The sequence below is a fragment of the Crocodylus siamensis genome, chromosome 1 (genome assembly GCF_052110815.1).
Source record: "Crocodylus siamensis isolate JL-2025a chromosome 1, ASM5211081v1, whole genome shotgun sequence".
Classification (NCBI taxonomy): Eukaryota; Metazoa; Chordata; order Crocodylia; family Crocodylidae; genus Crocodylus; species Crocodylus siamensis.
Genome location: NC_143395.1, coordinates 77,012,821 through 77,034,696, shown reverse-complemented (window position 1 = coordinate 77,034,696; position 21,876 = coordinate 77,012,821). Strand labels below are relative to the sequence as shown.

The following is a 21,876-nucleotide window of genomic DNA, read 5'->3' as shown; positions in this document are numbered from 1 at the left end:
AGTTGCTGACAGATGATGCAATACAATTAACTGCCAGGAATACACAGCATTTTTCACACCATTTTTGTCAGCACATTTTTCTGTGGAGAGACACAACCTTATATAGAAGAAGTCAGAGTTAGGATTATGACTTTTGACAGGAAAATCTTTTGGCTGCTTACAGACATGAAAACAAACAAACAAAAAATCAGCACTTTATATTCAGCTCGGCACGCCTCCACACCAAGTGCAGTGCATGGCCAGAAGAGGCATCACGTTAGTTTGACTTGGCTCACTGAACATCTGTATACATCGGGCACTTCAGCAGGGCTTTTTGAAGGCTGGATCAGATCTTAGATACAAGCACCAGAAATCCCCATTGAAGCATCAGATCTATACAGATGCTGGGGAGCTTGGTCAAACTAACACACTTCCTTTTCTGGTAAAGCATTTTTTTCATGTCTGTTAGCACCCTTTTTTCTTGGCAGCCAAGCAAACCAGAAGATTCATTTAAAATGAGTGATGAAATATCTAATGAATGAGTATACTTACCTTATTAAATGTTCAGCAAGTTCTATAATAAGTTCTTCGGGACAGTCTTGTATATGGTTCCTTAAAACATCCTGAATCTCTTCCTGTGACATGAAAAGCATCTCCAGATGCTTATTCCTACCTGTAATGGCCATAAGAAATGCTTTAATAAAAGAACAAATAGCTTAATTTAGTTGAAGCTGTCCTGTGGCACAGGACATGTGGACATCTCGTAGTTCTAACCCCAAATGAAAACATCAAAAAATGACTCTTGCCATGGTGATATGGAAAAATAAATTGGCGATATTTCTCTTCACATGATCTGAAAACTGCTACTGTACAGTTCATAAATTATCTAAACAACAAACATCAGCTTTACATTTTTCTCCCATCTTTCACTTGGTGCAGTCTCTCTTGAATCTGGTACAGAACACTAACTTGGAAACAATCAACTGCATTTACACACCTTTCCCAGAGAGAGAGAGAGACTGAATTGTATACAGCCAGTTTTGTTAATGGAAACCATAATGTATTTTGTACAGTTCACTAAATTACACCACTCATTTTGTGTTATCCTGAAGTAAAGGATAAAGCCAGAGTATCATGAATGTGTTATCCTGAAGTAAAGGATAAAGCCAGAGCATCATGAATTTCAGTTTAGAATGTAACATAAGGGAGGTGATGAGGGTTATAGTAGTTTAATCACACAGATGTGCACAAATACATCTGGCTGGGTTTCTGTTTTATTTATAAACTAACAGTTGTTTCAGACACTACAGAAGGATGCTTTTAGGATGGATTAAATTAATAACAGGACTGTGTCTTGGGAACAAGAGCAGGAAAGAAAATCTGTGCATTAAGCAGAACATAAAGAGACACAGACCTGTCTGTAAATGGGAGATCAACTGGGAAAGTTGATCATTAAAATACAAAACTATGTAAACAAAAATAGGCAAAGTACTCTGTAATGCCCTGAAAGGGATAATATGGTTAAAATGACTTTACACTAGGTTTTCAATTAAGTCTGGTTGATTAACAGAAGCCATGCCCAGCAAATAAGTGATTTAGTGATGAAGTCTGTCAAACCGCACTTTCCAAATGCTATTCAACTCAATACGTGTTGCAACATATCAATACTACCAGTGAAGGATTATACTGTGCTTAAAAATTTGACAGCATTTCACCTAGTAGATGAGTAGTCTGAAGAATAATCTCATTTTATGCAGGCTCCACAAATCTATTGAAAGAGCTTTTACTTATTGTTGGGCATTGAACAGAGCCTTTCAAGTTACCAGGCTGAACCACACAGCTTCTGGTAGCTATTTTAATTCACAGCCCCATATATGACAGTTATCATTAAAAAGCTAGGATTTACAAGCAAATTTCTCTCTCATTTAGCAAAGGAAGTAACTGTCGCTATTGTACTCGGTTTTCAGTTGCACCCACTGTAGGTCACCGAATCAGTATTCTCATGTATGACTCTTTTTCTGGAGGGAAAACAATCAAAGAATTATTACCAGTTATTACTAGGGGCAGATAATTTAAACCAGTTAAATTTTGGAACCAGATGAAAATTGCTACATTTATCTAACTTATTTAGCAGATATTGAAAAGAACAAGCACAATATCCATCCTGAAATTAGAGATACTTATTTTGTATATCAACTTGATTGTAGCAAAAACTGATCTAACTCCTTCTACTTCGAATTTTTACAATAGCTTATAACGTTTGCTTCATGTTACAATACTTATTTGACTTAAATTGAGAATTTTTTATTTATATAATTTAACCTGAGCAACATGCTAGTACTGCTTGACATTTTGCCTGATTTTCAAAGAGCCGATGAGAAGAAATACAGAAAGACATGCAAAAGCAGGAGGTACACATGCCAGGAAGAATAGATAACTATTCAAACATTACAAACTTGTGCTACTTGCTTGTGATTCCTCATCACTGTCAGCATCTTTTCTTCCTTTCTTTTTAGTCTTCTTAATCTTGATCTCTCTGGCATTTCCACCACCACCTCCTCTTACGCTTCCACTGCCCTCTAGTGGAAAATTATTTGTTTGGTACACAGTGAAGGATTATCATTCAAAAAAGATGTGCTCACAGGCGAGGTAATGAATCTGAACTATGTATTAAAGTCAATAGCAAAATAATATTACCATCTCTCTAAAAACCTGCAATACATTTTCTAGATTTATGACTGCTTGGTTTTAAACACAGCTCAGTTTTTATACGGTTCATTTTATTTCATTAGTGACATGGCAATTTAAAATTAAGCTTTGAACTACAAGGGTTTTTTTTTCCTGTTTTATTATTAGACAGACACAGTAGTTAAACAGCATTAATAAAAACAACCTTTCCCAGTACAGAAAAAAACCAGATATCTTTGCCCAATATAAAAGCAGGTATCCTGTTGACTGAAAATAAGTTTTTATTAATGCAGTTCAGAGATGCTGAACAGCTAGGGTGACCTTATGTCCCATTTTAACTGGGACAGTCCCAGATTTCAGAGGCTGGTCCCAGCTGGCTGTTGGGATTAAAATGGGTATCCTGGAAACACAAGGGTGCAGGGTGCAGTCTGGCTGGGAGTCAGTAGTACAGAGTGTCTTACAAGCAGGAAAACAGGCACCATTGCCTGCGTGGCATAAGACCCACCAACTTGTGAAAGCGTGGGGGGTGGAGGTGGAAGCAGTGATCTGAATGATGTTCCAGATTTCCAGGTTTTCCATATGATCAGCCTATGAATAACTGAGCAGCTCAAGAAGATTATTTTGGCTATAATTTCATGTGACTTTGATTCTAGATTTCATAGAAATCAGGGCTGGAAAGGACCTCGGAAGATCATCGAGTCCAGCCTCCATCTATTCCTATTTCGTATGACATGGAAATAATCCTGTATTGTAAGCATTTATTCAAACTATTCTTGTAAGTGTGCACTCAGCGAGTTTAAATCTGTTAATTCCTGCTTGGTAGAGGTGGAGTGACACACTGGTCCGATATCGGATCAGCACAGATATAAAGGAAATTGGCTGCATTGGAAATTGGCCTGATGTGGCCGATAAATGCCTGTGTGCGTGCACAGCCACAGCACAGCACGGAGGCAGCGAGGAGCACAGACAGGTAGCTTGGAGAGCCATGTGCAGCTGGTAAGTGTGTTGTGGTGGAAAGGGAGGGGGGAGGGAAGGGGCATGGGGTGCATATCAAGGCCTTCGCAGTGAGGGAGGATGTGGGGCAGGGGCTGGGGCAGATGCTGCCCCGTTGGGGCACTGCCCAGCCTGGGTGGCACGGAGCTGCAGCTCATTCAGGTGGCACAGCGGGGGGGCGGGGTACTCCCTGGATCTGTGCAAGAAAGGGTGGGCGGGCTGCAGCTGTGGGCTGGAGCCGGGGCTGTGCCGGGCTCTTCTTGGCAGGGGCTCAACTCAGGGCAGGTGATGGCAGCACTGGGAGTGGGGCTACGGTGGGAGCTTCAGCCACCCCAAATTTTGCCATAGCCCCCCACTGTCCCCACTCCCAGCACCACTGCTGCCCACCCAGCACAACCCCGGCTCAATCCCTGCCTCCACCCATGTGACAGGAAGAGCCGGGGCTGCACCAGGCAGGTGGTGGCAGTGCTGAGAGGGGGGCTTATTGCGGGGGGAGGGTTCTGGTGAAATTCGGGGTGGCTGCAGTCCCCAGGTAGCCCCTTCGCAGCACTGCTCACTCCAAACCCAGCCCCTGCCAAGAAAAGCCTGATGCAGCCCTGGCTTCAGCCCACAGCTGTAGCCCACCTGCCCAACCCTACGCAGATCTGGGGGCACACACCCCACTTGTGCCCTCCCTGGGTGCACGAAGTAGTGGGAGCTACCCCCCTCCCTGCACAGCCCCCCAGATGAGCTGCGGCAGCCCACCTCAGCTGGGGAGCATCTGCTGCTGCCCTCAATGCACAAGCTAATTCTATTCCATCTCGGAGGAAAGGCAGCAAGAAGGCACAGCAGCCCCCCGGCTCTCCAAGGACCTAGCAGACCACCTGCGGCTAAAAGGAAGAACTACAAAGGATGGAGGATGGGATTCACCTCCAAGGAGGATTATTCTGCACTGGTCCGGTCCTGCAGGGAGCAAAACAGGAAAGCCAAGGCTGCAACTAAACTCCAACTAGCTTCAAGTACCAAGGACAATAAAAAGTCCTTTTTCAGATATGTGGGGAGCTGGAGGAAAAGCAAGGGCAACACTGGACCCCTGCTAAACCAGATGGGACAACTGACACCCAGGAAAAACCCAACTTATTAAATGGATACTGTGTGTCAGTCTTTCATCAGTCCCATGGGATGCCCATGCCTGCTACGGGACAGGGAGGTCCGGGTGAGGGAGATCCCCTGCCCTCCATTAATACTGACCTTGTGAAGGAACATGGAGAGGCTGGATACCTTCAGGTCAGCTGGCCCTGACAATCTACACCTCAGGGTACTCAAGGAGCTGGCAAGCATCATAGCCCAGACTCTGGCATGGATCTTTGAAAACTCCTGGCACTCTGGTGTAGTGCCCGAAGACTGGAAGAAGGCCAATGTGGTGCCTATTTTCAAGAAAGGGAGGAAAGTGGATCCGGCTAACTACAGGACCATCAGCCTGACTTCTATGCTGAGAAAGATCTTAGAAAAGTTTATTGAAGAGGCCATCCCTAATGGACTGGCTGACACCAACATCCTAAAGGACAGCCTGGACAAGGGAGATGAGATTGATGTCATATATTGGCTTCAAAAAAGCTTTTGATCTGGTATCCCACCATCACCTCTTGGTGAAACTGGCCAATTGTGGCCTTGGGTCCACCATGATCTGCTGGCTGGGAAATTGGCTCCGTGGTCAGAACCCAGAGGGTGGTAATTGATGGAAGTCACTCATCGTGGTATCCTGTGATGAGCTGGGTTCCCCAAGGCTCTGTCCTTGGACCCATATTCTTCAACATCTTCATTAATGATGTGGACATTGGAGTCAGGAGTGGACTGGCCAAGTTCGCCGGCGACACCAAACTTTGGAGGAAAGCATCCACACCTGAAGACAGGCGGGAGATCCAGCCTGACCTGGACAGGCTCAGCAAATGGGCGGATGAGAATCTGATGGTGTTTAACACCGAAAAATGCAAGGTTCTCCATCTTGGGAAGAAAAACCTGCAGCGTCCTTATAGGCTCGGCTGTGCTATGCTGGCTAGCACTATGGAAGAAAGAGACTTGAGGGTCATCATTGACCACAAGCTGAACGTGAGCCTCCAATTTGATGCTGTGGCTAGTAAAGTGACCAAAACGCTGGCTTGCATCCATAGATACATCTCAAGCAAATCCCGGGACGTCATTCTCCCCTTGTACTTAGCCTTGGTAAGGCTGCAGCTGAAGTACTGCATCCAGTTTTGGGCTCCACAATTCAAAAAGGATGTGGAGAAGCTTGAGGGAGTCCAGAGAAGAGCCACGCACATGATCAGAGGACAGGAAAACAGACCTTATGACGACACACTGAGAGCCATGGGGCTCTTTAGCCTGGAAAAGCGTAGGCTCAGGGGTGACCTGATGGCCACCTATAAGTTTATCAGGGGTGACCACCAGGATCTGGGGGAACGTTTGTTCAACAGAGCGCCCCAAGGGATTATGAGGTTTAATGGTTATAAACTACTGCAAGACCATTTCAGGCTGTACGCAAGGAAGAATTTCTTTACTGTCCGAGCTCCCAAGGTCTGGAACAGCCTGCCATTGGAGGTGGTTCAAGCACCTACAATGAACACCTTCCAGAGCAAACTGGATGCTTATCTTGCTGGGATCCTATGACCCCAGCTGACTTCCTGCCCTTTGGGTGGGGGGCTGGACTCGATGATCTTCTGAGGTCCCTTCCAGCCCTAATGTCTATGAATTCTATGAAATCACCCTGGGGTGGCGTTGGTCTGCCCCCTGCACTCCTTCCCTTCCACCACCACAGAGTTACCAACTGGATGCAGCTTAATGTTAAATGGGATCAGTATCGGCCAATATGGGACCTCGATGATCTCCCAAGGTCCCTTCCAGCCCTGATGTCTATGAAATCTATGAAATATAAAAATTGGCTATTGGTATTGGCCCCCAAAATCTCTATTAGCGTACCTCTACTGTTTGGCTATGTCTAACTTACTGAAAAGTGACAATATACTGACCGTAAAGCAACTGACTTTCTCCTTCTTTACAACTGCAGTAAGCCACTACCAAAGACATCCTTTGAACATGTTGACAGAAAAGATCCTGAGCCAGATCCTATCAAACGCAGTTGTAACTGCACTGGCCAACATTTAAGCACCTTGCTTGAGGTAGGTCAATCATAATTAACCAGGTTAGGTACAAGAGGTTTTCTATAGAGCAACTGGGGAGACAACAGGCATCTCCCAGGTGTGGTCCAGGCTGCCCAGTTATTCAGCAAGGATGTTATCTTTCTCCTTTGTGCAGAAGTTCAGGGCATTTGTGCATGCTGCAGTGCCGAGTGCTTTTAAAACTGCCCATTGCTGTGGCACATATATTGGTATAAATGGCAAAATGTGTGTCAGTGCTGAGAAAATGGTGGTGGCGCACTTTTTGAATTAAAACATATCCAAGGTGTTTTAGTTCAAAAGCACACCACCGCCTTTTTCTGCGCACTGACACGCATTTCACCATTTGTACAAATGCATGCAATACAGCGCCAGGCACATCAGCTCACATGCTTCATGGACTCAATTAATCGAGTCTGCTCCAACATGCTGGATTACCAGCATATCGAAGCAGACAAAGGTATGTGTATAAATGCCCTCAGAGCCTGCATCTATAGCTTTGTGTGGGACTACAGGCACAAGACTTCATGTGGGTTGTATGGAGGAGAAGTTCTAGCTTCTGGAATCTGCAACCCCACAAAGGGCTGTAGAAGCAGGGCTTCTGAATATGTCCTCTGGAGGAGGTGCTCCCTCCAGCTCGGCATTTTGAAGCTAGCTTCTTCCCTGCATGGCACTTCAAAAGGGCAGCCCCTACCCTCCCTCCTCCAGACAAAAGAGAACAGGGGGAAAAGCCCCCAACCTGTTCTCTTATGGAAAAGGCAGGGAGCATTGCTCCCTCGTCCCCTATCCTACCCCTTCCAGACTGGGAAGGAAGCATACAAATATTTGTCTTACAAGAGACGTTTTTGCAAGGGAGATCTTCCAGGTTGATGTCTGGAAAACTTCTCCTGGAAGGGGTGTGTTTCCTCTGAGGGAGAAACTGAACAGATACTTGTACAATTATCATTTCTACTGGGAAAACAGTGATTCTCCTGGCAGAACTGTAATCCTTGTACATGGCCCCAGATAGAGGGGATTTGAACAGAGATCTTTTATTCCCTAGGAAAGAGCCCCAACTACTAGGCTATATACACTTGGCTGAACTGAAGTTAAGCCACTGGGAAGTCAAGAAGGAAGAGGAAGGGGGCTCAGGAGGAGGGTAACAGGACACCTGACTCTATTCTAGTGAGATAAGAACAGTGTGTGGAGTTACGGGATCTGGTCTTCACATTATTTAAGAAAATCAGTTACGAAGACACAATTGCTAAAAGTGCTGAGATATGGCCTATGAAGAATCCAAACAATATGTACATTGCAATCTGCAACGTAAGAGTGATGGACAGTAAATCTACTAAAAGCAACAATGCAAATGTTTCTTAAACAGACTTGGCAAAATAACTGCATTAATTTTAACCTGAAATCTCAAATTTTGCAGTAACACAGGACATTGTGAAATCCTTTTTGTCAGCACCAAAAGGATTAATGCCAAATCAGGTCAGGCTTAGAAATCCTTAGAAGAAACACCCTGGATAGATTTTAGACTTAATACATAGAGCTGCATACTTTTAAGAGCATGTAAGTAGGCAATGTGACATGTGTCATATTTAGTCAATATTTGCAGCATATGTAATAATGATACCTAAACCTGAAACCATGGCAATGTAGTTCATTTGGATATAATATACGTAACATTTAGAATGAAAGACATCACTATAGCAGATTCACGCATTGTGCAAGCTATATTAAAGATGCATGCAAATATATTATAGACATACAGTATGTTTGTTAGCATCTTAGTCTTTATAGTCCTGAAAAATGGAGTCATTTTATTTATGACAGTTCAATTAAAGTTCAAGCTACTCAACATCAACCATGCCCTAGAAAAATCTGCTCTCTCGTGTGGCAGGAACATGCTTATAGTTTCCATGCCAACCTACTTCTGGACTTCTTAAGAGGAAAAACTAATGTTCTTTTTTAAAGATGTGGTTATACTCTATATCCAATTAAGACAGATGCATCAATCCCCCAATTCTGAACAGGGGCTTAAAACAGATTTCTTAACTGCTCTGTAGATATACAACAGGCCTCTTAATGTCTTCAAGACTTAATCCATCGTGTTTAACCTAAATATATTTTCAAAGTGACTGCTGAACAAAAGAATTTATACATTTATGATATGGGCCATATTAAGATCTACTGAAATTATTAATTTCTCAATAGAGTTGTATATGTCCTTACTCTCTGAATCTGGTCAAAAACGTGCCTTAAAAAAAATTTGATCAAATAATTATGGTATAACAACGTGGTAGAGAGAGGGCTTGCATGGTGTTCTCAGAAAGCACTTCATCACTTTGAAACTCTGAATGAGTTGAGCGAAACTGAACTGTTATAGCTTTTAGACCATATTGTAAAACCTTTTCTTGCTTTTTGTAAAGATGAGAGAGAGAGAGGGGAAGGTAGTAGTTATTCTTCGTTACCAATTTCCCCCCAGCTTTAAGTTAGGCAAGCATGTGAAATGAGTTGTAAATGGGTATATTTTATATTTAAATGCTGCCAAGGTTGGAAAGGTTGTCTTGGTGATGAAACAAAATAAATCTTATTTTCTTACCTGTTGCTTTCTTTCTTCTCTCATCCTTTTTGTCTTTTTTATTAGCAAATGAGTTTTCCAAAATAGAACCCTGTTTTAGATCTTCTTCAGTGATTAAATGAACAGGGTTATTTTTCATTTCCTGAAATAAATATTATTCATTTAAATCACAAATAGGGGTGCATCGATAAAGATTTTCTTGACCAATACCAATACCCAATTATTAAGCAGCCATATCAGCCCATACCAATCCAATAGCCAGTTTACAGGAATGCAGCCCGGCAGCCTGGAGAGCAATGCAGGCCAGTGCTGGGGTGGTACCCAGAGCAGGGGTGATGCTAAGGAGAGTTTTGGGGGCTACTGTCACCCCCAAATTCCCCATAGGGCCCCTGCAGCCATTCCTCCCAGTGCTGCTGCTGCATGCCCCAAGCACAGCCACAGCCCAGGCCCCCCCAACTGGAGGAGGCTGGCGCAGCCCCTGGCCCTGAGCAGGCAGCCTGCCTCTCAAAAACTGTAATCCAGAAACACAGCTTTCAGGTTCTCCTAGTGTTTCTTCAGCTTATTAACAGAACAAATTTTAAATTTCTGTAGAAGAAAAGGTCTTTTCTCTTCATTTATACCTATATAAAATTTAAGTAAGACTAGATACTGATCCCAAAGACCAATGATTTCAATTAAATTTTCATTTGGGTCTAGGTGATACCAGAAGACTATGAAACTTATGTGTATGGATCAGTATGGTAGAAGCTATAAATCTATTCCAACAGCAATTCATTTAACATAACTTTATAAAATTATAAATGATCATTAATCCTTTCATAAATTATAACTGCATAATGCTTTACAGATGTTATATTGATAGGAATGTAAAGATGGCTGTGTAAAAATGGCACCTCCAAACGTCAGGCACGTAACTCAGTCATGTCTTGCAACTTAATTTTTCAGCACATTCAACACCACAACTTGGTCCTAAAATAATCATTCCTTGTGCTAGCATTTCCAGAGATCTCAAGACAGCTGTGGCAGCACATTCTTCTATGGCAAACAAAATGCAAAGTTGCAGAATCTTTCTAAGTGCTTGAAAGAACATACACAGGCCTTAAGTTTGCCAGAGCAGCACTGGGAAAAAAAACATTTTTACTCAGTCCTAAGCAGAAATTTCTCTGAAAGTCAATGATAGACAAAACCCAGAAAAATATTTACACAACATGTAAATGATAACATACTTTTTCAGCTTTCTGGTGCATCAAGTCACGGAACAGATCTGTACAACTATTTATAAATTTCTCACTGACCACAACAGTGTCAATAAAAACTATAGCTGAAGATTGTTTGTTGAAAGATCTCATCACTTGCTGAAGCAACATCCCAGAATCTTCTACTGATAATGAACTGGGCAGAAGAGTCTAGAAGTAAGAAACAGGTGGTTAGCTGTGTTAGTCTGAAGTCAGGCAGAAGGAGGGGCAGGGTGGCATTGCAACAATTGGGAGCCAGTTGCCAATCAGTGACATTTTGGAAAAGTTTAACTGTTATATGCATTTGTACCTATAGAGATTAACTGGTTCAGAGATGCATAAATTTCCATGCATCTCTGAACAATGTACCCTGTTAGATGTTATAATGAAGACAGCTGTTACCTATGAAAGATCATGATTCTTAGTCCAGTGACTCTCATCCAGGGTGATATAGCACCCCGAGTGCTGTAATATCCTTTTAAAGGTGCTGTGCAACTGTTAGATGTGCAAACACCTACACATGATTCAAGAGATAACCCCGAAGATTTCAAACAGAAATCCACAGTGTTAAACAGAATCTGACCTGTTGTGATACTTCTGAGTTCTCTGCAACAGAAGAAATTCTCTGTCTTTTTTCGATCGTCCAAAAAAGAGCAAAAGCTACAAGCTTGTATTTTTCGAGGGGTGCCTTTTGTCTAACCTAGTGGTTCTCAACCTTGTTAGTCTCAAAGGTACTACCCTGCCCTACCTTATGCCTGAATTAAGAAACACAATTATTTTCATACATTTAAGTCTCTGAAGTGCTACCCTGCTTTACCTTGTATCTGAATTACGAAACAAAATCATTTACATATACATTACATCACCAAAATAAGGAAGGGGCACTTACATGCATTTAGCAGACCTGCAGGCTTGCCCTCAATGTAACTGTTTAAAATATACTATGCTTCAAAAGAGCAAAATCTGTCTCTTATGCATACACTATTTATAATCTTCAAAGATCCCAAAGGGATCTATGAAGAGTAATTAAATTTCACATAGTAATGATATGCAGCTACCTTTGGGATGGAATGCAGTTAAGTACTTCAAAGTACAAGCAAACAGACTAGGACAGAAAGTAGGGAATTCTGTATCTAAATAAAAAAAAACAGGCTGATTGAGCTAGACAGACCACTACTCCCAAAATTAGAATTTAGTTAGGATTCAGTGGCTAACAAACTGAAAAAGGTCCTAGAATCTCTTTAAAAAATATTTTTAAAACAACACCTCTGAACTATTTTTCTCCCTAACAGAATACCAAAATACTGGTTCTGAGAAATTATCCAAAATGATTTTTATGGCAAATTTACTATCAGTGTACTGTAAGTGCCTGAAGAACAGTTTAAGCGTCTTGCTGGTTACTGTACCTTAAGTTAAAAAGAGAAGATTTAAACAAATAGAAGTAAAGCCAAATTAAGTTGCCACTTGACTAAACCCGGTAGAAATAAAACCCTCAGAAAAAGAGAGCATACCGCTATATCCACCCAGGTTCCAGAGCTGATGGCTTCATCTACAGAAGCCTCCACTTGATCCACAATTCCCTGACCAACACAGGCTGCGCTCAGAAATAAAAGATGTGAAGACTTGTATCTTTTCTTTATGTAGCTCACAGGGTCTGGGATGCCAAGCCTGGACAATGCATCAAATTCTATAAAGTTACAAGAGGTCTCAAGTTTTAGCCATTCATTATACTTTCAAAAACAAAAAAGAAAAAGAAGAAATTATTCCCAAGCACATCTACATTTCTATGTCTAGCTTCTACTTTTTGAAGCAAAGACTGACATTAAAAGCTAATGAAGCTTCATGGAAAATCTAGATATTTAGACACCATCCCTCTGCTAACCTATTCATGATCCCTAGTAAAGTAATTTCAATCCTACATTTTACAAATAAAGAGGGACCCAAGAACCCAACTGTAAATATAACTGGCCCAAAGGCAAAGCCTACTCAACCATGGTAAAGGATATCTGTGCTCCCACTGCCCCTTCCTAGTTAGAGGAATAAAAGCAGCACATTGTTTATTATGCATAATTTATATTTAACTACAATACATCTTAAACATCATACTAATATACTGTACTAATACATTTTCCCCTCAGACACTTTCATTGTATTTTATCCTGGTGTGTCTTTTTCTCTGTCTATTTCAGTCTTTAGTTTTATTTTTTACTCAACAGTCACATTTTCCACTCTACCTTTTCTATTTACTCCTCTCAAAATTTACTACCATAACATACTTTACATTTATTTAATCAGTCTCTTCTCATACCTATTCACTGTAGTCCTGGCGACCAGGTTTTACAAATTTTAGACTTCAAAAACAGAAGGTTAAACATTCTAGCCAAACATACTCTAAACTGCCAGCTAGACTGAACGTACACAGACTCTAGCTCTCCCAGGAGAAACTCTCCTGACAGTGATTAATCCTGCTTGTTCCCAAGTTATTTTTTTCTCTGGGAATGACAATTTTCGCTCTGGGAGAAAAATCCTGAACGGCTGTACACTCATGGTTTCTCCTAGAAGAGCAACAACTCCCCCAGGAGAAACTGAATGTCAGTATGTGACCTGTATTTGGTACCCAATTTCCATACTACACTGTAGTATGTAGCATATAAATATTGCTCCTATGCACATGTAACTTCTGGGAAAGCAAGCAGAATTAAGGTTGCCACCATGGCAATGTTCTTGGACCCTATAGTTCAGAGGTCAGCAAAGTTTTTGGCCAGACTGCCAAAAACACCCCAACCTTGATCCCCACCTCAACTTTGCATGCCACAGGCACATGCTGGGGGAAACATGAGGGGCCCAATTCTCATTGCTGGTGGTGGGTGCATGTGTATCACCAGGCAAATAGCAGGGGAAAGGCTGGGGTTCTGCTGTCCCTCCCCTGCTGTTTGCTCTGAGGTGCATGTTCAATTGCCACTGCTGCAGAGCCCATCTGGAGTTTTGGACCACAGTGCAGCTGTTTGCAGTCTGCCAGCTGCTTGCCACAGTTGGCTTGGGCTCTGGGTAGCTGCAGCACATGGTGGGCAGGCTGCAAACACCGAGATCTGGAGCTGTGGCACTGGTTCTGTGATGGCAGCAGCTGCACATGTGCCTCCAGGAGAATGGTAGGGAAGAGGCCAGGGTTGTGCTGCCCTGGTCCCTTCTCCACTGTTTGCCCTGAGGTGCGTGTGCAGCTACCACCACCATGGAGCTGGTGCCAGGGCTCTGGACCCCAGTGGAGCTGTCTGCAGTCTCCTGGCTGCCTGCCACAGCTGGCCCCGGCTCAGGCTCCAGGCAGCTACTGCCTGCGCTGGAGCCCGGGCTGCTTGCAGCAGGGTTTCCAGCCTCTTGGCTGCTTGCTGCAAGCATCCTGGGCTCTGTGGCTGGGGCAGCTGGGGCTGAGCAAAATAGCTTCATGTGCCATGCTTTGGGATGCATGCCGGGGGTTGCCGATCCCTGCTGTAGTTCCATCTTTTATCTTATTTTTTAAAGTCCCGAGCTCTAAATGGCTGAAGTCCCCGTATATTCTCTACTTTTCATGCTTCTTGTCTGCTACAAGGGCTGCAAATCCACAGCTACACATCTCCTTCAGTCTACATTTCTGAGTTATCTTCTACGACGACTACAGGCAACCCCCGCTTAACACTGTTTCGTTTAACGCTATTTTGCTATAACGCTCGTTTTACATTGATACCCAATTCCATTTAGTGCTCAGCTAGTTTCATTATAACGCTCACGGACATTGTACAGCTGGCGGCAGGTCTCTCTTAATGCTATTCCACTTAATGCTAAGTTTTTCGGGAACCAACTAAGCAGGGGTTGCCTGTATTTCTATTTTCAGAAAAGTGAGGTTTGGAACAGCCTCTTAATAGGAGCAGCAAAATACCTAAGTGGTTTTAGGATAGGCCTTGATCATTTAGGTACATGGCTGTCCAAATTCTGGGCAGTGGGGCTGCTTGTCCCACAGGCCACATGTAGCTCACATTGTACACCGTAGGAGCAGCCCTCCCAGAGTCCTCCCAGCCATGTAGGCATTTGGACCCCATTCCCCACCCCCACGGCACTGTATGGGCAGCCTGACTTGACTGTACAAAGAGAGCATGCAGCAAGAAGCCCTCCCCAAACCTTCTCCCACCATGTAAAATTGTCCCAGAAGTAGAAGCAAGAAGCAGAAACTGGAAGTGCTGCCACAGCAGCAGGAACAGAGAGAGCAGCAGCTAGGCAAGAGTCCATGGAACACAAATTAACCCCTTGCACACTCCATGTCATCCATCGGCCATCAGTTGGACAGCCCTCATTTAGTGATATGGCTGACTGATACCAGGAGACCAATGTCTCAAAAAATTCCTTCCAGTTCTTTGTTCTTATATGAACAAGTTGCGTGTTATCCTCTTTTGAGGCCCATGGCTTTCATGAGCTAGTAGCAAGAAAAATGAATTACTTCTTATCAGCTGCACTGCTACCCATGGGGTTCTGAATAAAAAATGTGAAAATTGACAAGGTTCTGGGCAATTTTTACTCTACTGCTTCTCAAAACTGTCTAATAGAGGAATTAGGGCAATCTGCAGATTTTGACGGATAGCGCTACATGGGTTATACTTAATCTATTTCTGGAAGGTGGCCTTCACAACCAGAAAGAAGTGAAAGAACCTTTTTTTTTTTTTTTAAATTGGAACTTCTGAGTTTAGATTCTGCAAATCATAGAAACATACAAGCATAGAAGTTGGGAAGGACCTATGGAGGCCATCTGGTCCAGCTCCCTGGACAAGGCAGGATCATTCCTATCCAAACCAACCCAAACAAATGCTTATCTAACCTATTGCTAAAGTAAGACTAGCTGGGGTCATCTGACCTCAGTGCTCTTTCTTGCCTAGGGCAGGGGGTCAGACTCGATGACCTACTGAGGTCCCTTCCGACCCTAACATATATGAATCCAAGACAAACAACCATGTCTCAAATGAGTGAACTCGTCAAATTCAGCTGTACATCACAAGCCCCACACTAAGTGGAATTTTTCAAAACCTCCTTCTTTAGAAATTCATTTTTTCACTGTATACCTTTTAAAAGGCAGGATAGGTATGCGCTTTTATAGACTAATCAGATAAATCATATTCTTCTGTGAAATCATAATAATCTCCCTAAAAATTTTTTGTAATGTCTGAGATTTATGAAAAGAAATTAAAGGTTTGCAAAAGAAACGAAGCAAGAAGAGATGAATTCCTAAGATCAAAAGAGGTCCTCATTTTCGGGGAACTGTAAGTAGTAGTGTGAGATGACAATCATAGAACCCTCTATGCGGCACTGGTCAGGCCGCAGCTGGAGTACTGCGTCCAGTTCTGGGCGCCACACTTCAAGAGGGACGTGGACAATATGGAAAGAGTTCAGAGGAGGGCCACTCGTATGATCAGGGGTCAGCAGGGCAGGCCTTATGAGGAGAGGCTACGGGACCTGAACCTGTTTAGCCTCCACAAGAGAAGGTTAAGGGGGGACCTTGTGGCCTGCTACAAACTGGTCAGGGGGGATCAGCAGGTATTGGGGGAGTCCCTGTTCCCCCGTGCGCTGCCAGGAGTGACCAGGAATAACGGTCACAAACTGGCGGAGGGTAAGTTTAGATTAGATATTAGGAGGCGCTACTTCACAGTCAGGGCGGCTAGGGCCTGGAACCAGCTTCCAGGGGAAGTGGTGCAGGCTCCTAGCCTGGGGATTTTTAAAAGGAAGTTAGATGAGCACCTTGCCGGGGTCATCTGACTCCGGTGCTCTTTCCTGCTAAGGCAGGGGGTCGGACTGGATGATCTACCTAGGTCCCTTCCGACTCTAGCTACTATGAAACTATGAAACTATGAAACCATACAGTTGGAAGGGACCTCAAGTGTTACATAGTACAAGTCCCAGACTTGTAATGCCTCAACCATGAGGAAATAAGAGACAAAACATTCTAAATATTTTTTCTTCTACATATTTAAATGAGGCTTCAGCAAGCCTTCGAACAAGAACATGACTTAACTGGCAAACTGTTCTGAAAACAAGAAAATGGGGAAATGATAAGTTCTTTAAATATGCAACATAGATGCGAAGAGAAAGTTAAATAAGGTTAAAGCCAACACTGACTTGGTTAAGTGTGGCTGTAGAAAATGAAAGAACAGGAAATAAAAGTCTGAAAAAACTGCCTCACAGCCTTTACAATCCATGGCCTTAACTTAGAGTGTTCCTCCTTTTTTCACTTTATTGCGCTATTAACTTTTAATTTCATAATTACCTCTTCCAAGGGCATTTTTAAAGTAAAATATAATGGATAGAAAGTACATTGTCTAATTGTATCTATGAAAGAACAGCAGGTTTTTTCCTCAAGTCTTTCTGGTCACTCAAATACACATGCCCACGTAAGTATTTTTTTAAATGCCTGACAAAACATGGAAGCTGTGAGTTATTTATCCTTGGAAATTTGGAAACATGCATTGTTCACAGTACTATAATGTATTTAAAAGATACTCCGTAGTTTAAAAAGACAAAAATAGAATTAAACAGTTAATAGTAACCAGATCAAAGTATTCTGAGTCCTTTGAGAGAAAAAGTCTCTAGGTTATTGGAAGGACTGTCCTTTTAAAATATGGGAACTTTAAAACAGCACCTCACTACTTTATCTAGAATACAATTTCCATCTTGAGAACAGCAGGCCATTGCCACTCAGGACTTGGGCATCACTTATGCCTGCTACCCCTCACGCTCCAGTCAATAGATATATAGATCGATAGAAGCATGAATAGAACTGCTACCTCCCCTCCTATCAGTAAAAATTTCTCTCAACAATGAAAAAATATATATGACTACAATGAAACGGTCTTCTAGTTAGGCAAGCTCACAGGCAGCACAGCTTGCAAACCTAGTAGTTCCAACTGGGCAGTTTTAGATGCTTATATTTTGAAAAGGTAAGACCAAGCCTTTACCAGAGGAATACAAACTACTATAGTAGCATTCTATGTATTCTCATAAAGCTCAGTCATAGACAATGGTCACACTAGGGTTCATTTAATTACCTAACCCTAAGTCCCTTTATTCATAAAAAAAAAAATTAAGATCAGTTACCTAGATAACCGTTCTGCTTGAAAAAGGAATCCACCCAGTTGCTCTGTGTCCTGGCATAGATATCTGGAACAAACACTGCCTTATCCTGTTTCCCGCCAACCACTGTGCCTTTCAGACGTCCAGTGTTAACAAGTTCCTCTAACACAGCTGAAAGATAAAAACACACAAAGTAAGTTTGAATAAATATACGCATTACTAAATATATTTCAATTATTTTGGTTTTATTGCATTTATCCATCAGGATTTTTCTACCACACATTAAATGAAACAGAATAACAGAACTACAAGCAGTTGTTGCACTGAAAGGGTATTTTTAAACACTTCTGGGAATTTCCTGATGAGAGCTCTGGCAAATGTACAGATCAAAAGAACAAAGCTACACTGACAGGATCAAAACTTAGAACACTGTAGCTTTGAAGTTACAAAACATGGTCAAAATGCTGTCTTCTCCTAGCCAACAAATAAAATACACAACGATTTTATTAATACGTTTTACAATAATAAATATTTGGATGTTACTAATGACAAAAAAGGCACAAAGGTGTTAACTCAAAGGTGTTAACATGAGTTGATAGTGAAAACATCCGAGAAACAAAACTCTGTCCAATTGGTAACTATAGTTGATTGTGGCAGGGCACTGTTTGTGCCTGCCACTTTAAGGGCCTGAGACAGCAGCTGGCAGGTGCCTGATGCGGACAGCCATTTTAGATTCAGGGCTGCCCATATAAACAGAGCATTTTGCAGCTGGGAGGCCAGGCAACAACATCACCTGGCTACAGGTATCATCTAGAGGTAAGGGAGGAGCTGCAGGGGATGGTCAGGAGGCTCCTGGTCCTGGGTATGACCTAAAACTGCACCCTGCCAGGGATGGGTGGCCTGGTGTGGCTCCCAGTGGTGCCCCCAAGAAATTCCAGGCCAGTCACCTGGTGAAAGGCGGGTCGGGGCACCTTAACCCCTAGCCCCCACAACCAGGTGGGTTCCTCACTTTGTAGGGTCTGGAAGATGGACCCCCAGAGAGAGAGAGAGAGAGAGAGTGGGGCCAGAGACTCGCACCTGTCTGGACATCCCCCGACTGGTCAATGCTGGGGCCAGAACTGGAAGGGTTGAAGGGCCAGGGGCCCACCGCAAGGAACGCCCAAGAGCTGTGGGCCTGGGATTCCGACTGGCCTGGAGGTGGGCTAGGGCCAATAGCCAAAGGCCCCAGGGGGGACCACACCCGGAAGGGGAAGCAGTTCAGGGAGCTATGCTGCCCAGGATGAAGGCAGATTAGGCCACGGGAATGGAGGGATCTTAGAGCGGTCCTGATTGGACAAGTCTGGGGTCCAGCGTGGGGCCAGTGGCTGTTGAGAACATCTGGATACCATCTGCAAGGCTTGGGCTGCGGTGTAGGTGAGGAATGGAGCTGCAGATAGCACCCCCTGGCATCAGGGCAAGAACTGGGCAGCCTCCCGCCTGATTAACTTCTATTAATTAATTACCAACAGGCATGGTAGGTGAGAAGGCAGGTGGTTTGCCCAGAAACAGGTGGGCGGGCCACAGTGAGATCGGCCTGGAACAGGCCCGCTGTTACAATGATCTTCAATAATTAGTTAACTCCAGAGTCTACATGCATTCTCCTGGCAAGGATAAAATAGCAACCAGTACTACTAAACTATTATATTCAAACTTATTCAAGTTGTATGGCACAGAACAGCTAAGATATTTTACCAGCAAAAGAACACTAAATGTAGTCACATATAATGGTTCCTTTTTCTAATTCCATGACATGATTTCATGAGATGTGGAGACTAGAACTAAACACGGTATTGAAGATGTGAGTACATTATGAATTTATATCATGATGTTTAATTTTTAATTCCCTTCTCGATGATACCAAACATTTTGTTGACTCTCTTGTTCACCATTACACATTTAGCGGTGTTTTTGGAAAACTAACTCCAAGGTTTCTTTTCTGAAGTCATAATAGCCCAAGGCCTGCATATGCATAGGATACTTTTCCTCAGGTACATTACTTTGTACTTGACAACACAGAACTTGCTTAATGCTTATCTGACAATTTGCTTGTCTGCTCACATGCCTGGTCTACCTAACTGGAATACTGAAACATTCATGAGATTTGTGATGCTAAAATTTAAAAAGTTGCCATACTACAAAGTTTGCAATACATAAAGCACTATCAGTTAGATAGGTATTGAAATGAAGCTGCAGAAATTAATACAAAATGGATAATTAAAGACTATGATTCTTTTAAGGTTAGCTCAGGGTAATGACTATGCTTTCACCATGCCTAACATAATTGCACCATAATCCTGTTTGAAACTTCTAGATGGGATAGTACCAGAACCCAAACACTACTAAGATGAAATATTTGGAAGATGTACTCTCTTTTTTTTAAATTTGGAAGTGGAAATTATTTGTTGTATCCCATAAGATCCGAGTCATAGTTCAGTGAAGTCATGAAATTCTTTCATTGGATTTCAGTGGCTCTGGATCTGACATAAAATATTCAAAATCAGGAAAATCTGTGTTTTCTAACGTTATTCGCATGCTATTTCCTGAACTGACATTCTTCCACATTTCTTAAGTGGATGTATTCTTTATTATAACAGCTTGAAGATTAACCAAAGGACATGATAACAGTTTTCAACTATTTGAAAGAATGTTTCTACATCTTCTCTATAGCATTCTCCTTCACCACAAAAGACAGGACATATGGCAATGGGTTCAGACGGCAGCAAAGGAGGTTTAGATCTAATCTCAGGAAAAACTTAACTGTAGGACAATAGTACAAACATCCTAGAAAAATGATTAAATCTCATTTACTGGAGAAGTTAAAATATCATTCACTTTTCAAGACGACCACATGAGATGATTGGTCTGAAATTGTTTAGGAACAACAAATCCTGCATCCATGTTAGGACTGGACCCCTGACACCCTAGCCAACCTTTTACTCTATCAGGTCATCTAAAGGATAAGAATATCATGGATCTATTATAGAATAAATGACTATTACATTGGTTTTGACAAGTTAAATTCAAGAAGTCCCTGAAATATGCTTAATGAAACAAGCTACGAGATGCAACACGTATGCACTTTAAAACTTATTTTTAGTGGTACCATGCATGAAAAAAGCAAGGAGACTTTGCTCTTGAGCCTTGCTTATACTCTTTTGAAAGAGCTTTTCAAATATGACAACATTTGTGGTACTGAAATGGTATTTCAGCAAATGGACAAGATAAGAGAAAAGTTTTAAAAGTAAAACTTTAAAATAAATAAAAGGTTCTTTGATACTAATGAAACTGAGGAGAGAGGGATGGGAGTATGAAAGGAAAAGTTTTCAATTTAAGACAATATGAAGAACAAAGACAAACAACTAAAACGAGCCACCACACCCAAAGTCCCACAGCCACAGAAATTAACCTTGATGTTATCTCCATGAAAATGTCACCAAACCTGAACTTCAAACATCAGAGATTTGAGAAGGTCTTACTGAAAGAAATTGTATCTGAATATCAAAAATACTAATATGAAAATATTAATGCAACAAAGTGTGAGATGTGCATCAAACTCTACATAGCTGAGCAGATATAAACTGACTATGCTGAAACACAGACAGAGATCCAATTTGAAATCAAAGGATTTATCTGCTTGTCTCAAACCAGTGAGTGAACTGCTGAAACCAAACAATATACCAAAGGTCTCCTTCAGATAAAGATCTTCATAGATTAAGATCTTTTAATCTTTCTTCTATTTATAAGTTCTCTCTACCTTTCCAAATCTAAATGTGAGTCTTACTTTTGAATATTTTTTTTCACTTCGCCAGTAATAAATATTTTGTATACTTATAATAGCTAGATATTGTTCACCTATTGATTTTAAGTTAATAAGCTAATTTTGGAGGCTCTTTCTGCGTAGTCTTGCTGTACAATGCAACTCAGTGTGGGAAACTCACAAAGAGACAACTGAAGAAACTGTACCTAAGCATAGCACTATTTTTAATTAATATATTTGTAGTAATTTAGAGTTCTTTTACTTGTCTAATTCACAGCATGCCTTGGGCATGGTACAAACCTTTATGTGATGAACAGCCTGGCCACGTTTCTGAATTTCCGGGTGAAGAAACAATAAATAATTCAGCCTGCCTATTCTTTCCTT

The 21,876-nt window shown here is 42.1% G+C and overlaps 1 protein-coding gene across 2 annotated transcripts in view; it reads right to left on the bottom strand.

Annotated features, from left to right (window-relative positions):
- The window catches only part of UFL1 (UFM1 specific ligase 1), a 44,818-nt gene that overhangs the window by 11,588 nt on the left and 11,354 nt on the right, over positions 1–21,876 (bottom strand). For both annotated transcript variants that reach the window (XM_090037044.1, XM_090037054.1), the window contains exons 8-13: positions 17,721–17,867; positions 12,125–12,300; positions 10,605–10,784; positions 9,400–9,520; positions 2,436–2,558; positions 532–652 (exon numbers count right to left, since the gene is read on the bottom strand). In XM_090037044.1, the coding sequence (XP_089893170.1) occupies positions 532–652; positions 2,436–2,558; positions 9,400–9,520; positions 10,605–10,784; positions 12,125–12,300; positions 17,721–17,867 (868 nt within the window). The remainder of the gene's footprint in view (positions 1–531; positions 653–2,435; positions 2,559–9,399; positions 9,521–10,604; positions 10,785–12,124; positions 12,301–17,720; positions 17,868–21,876) is intronic.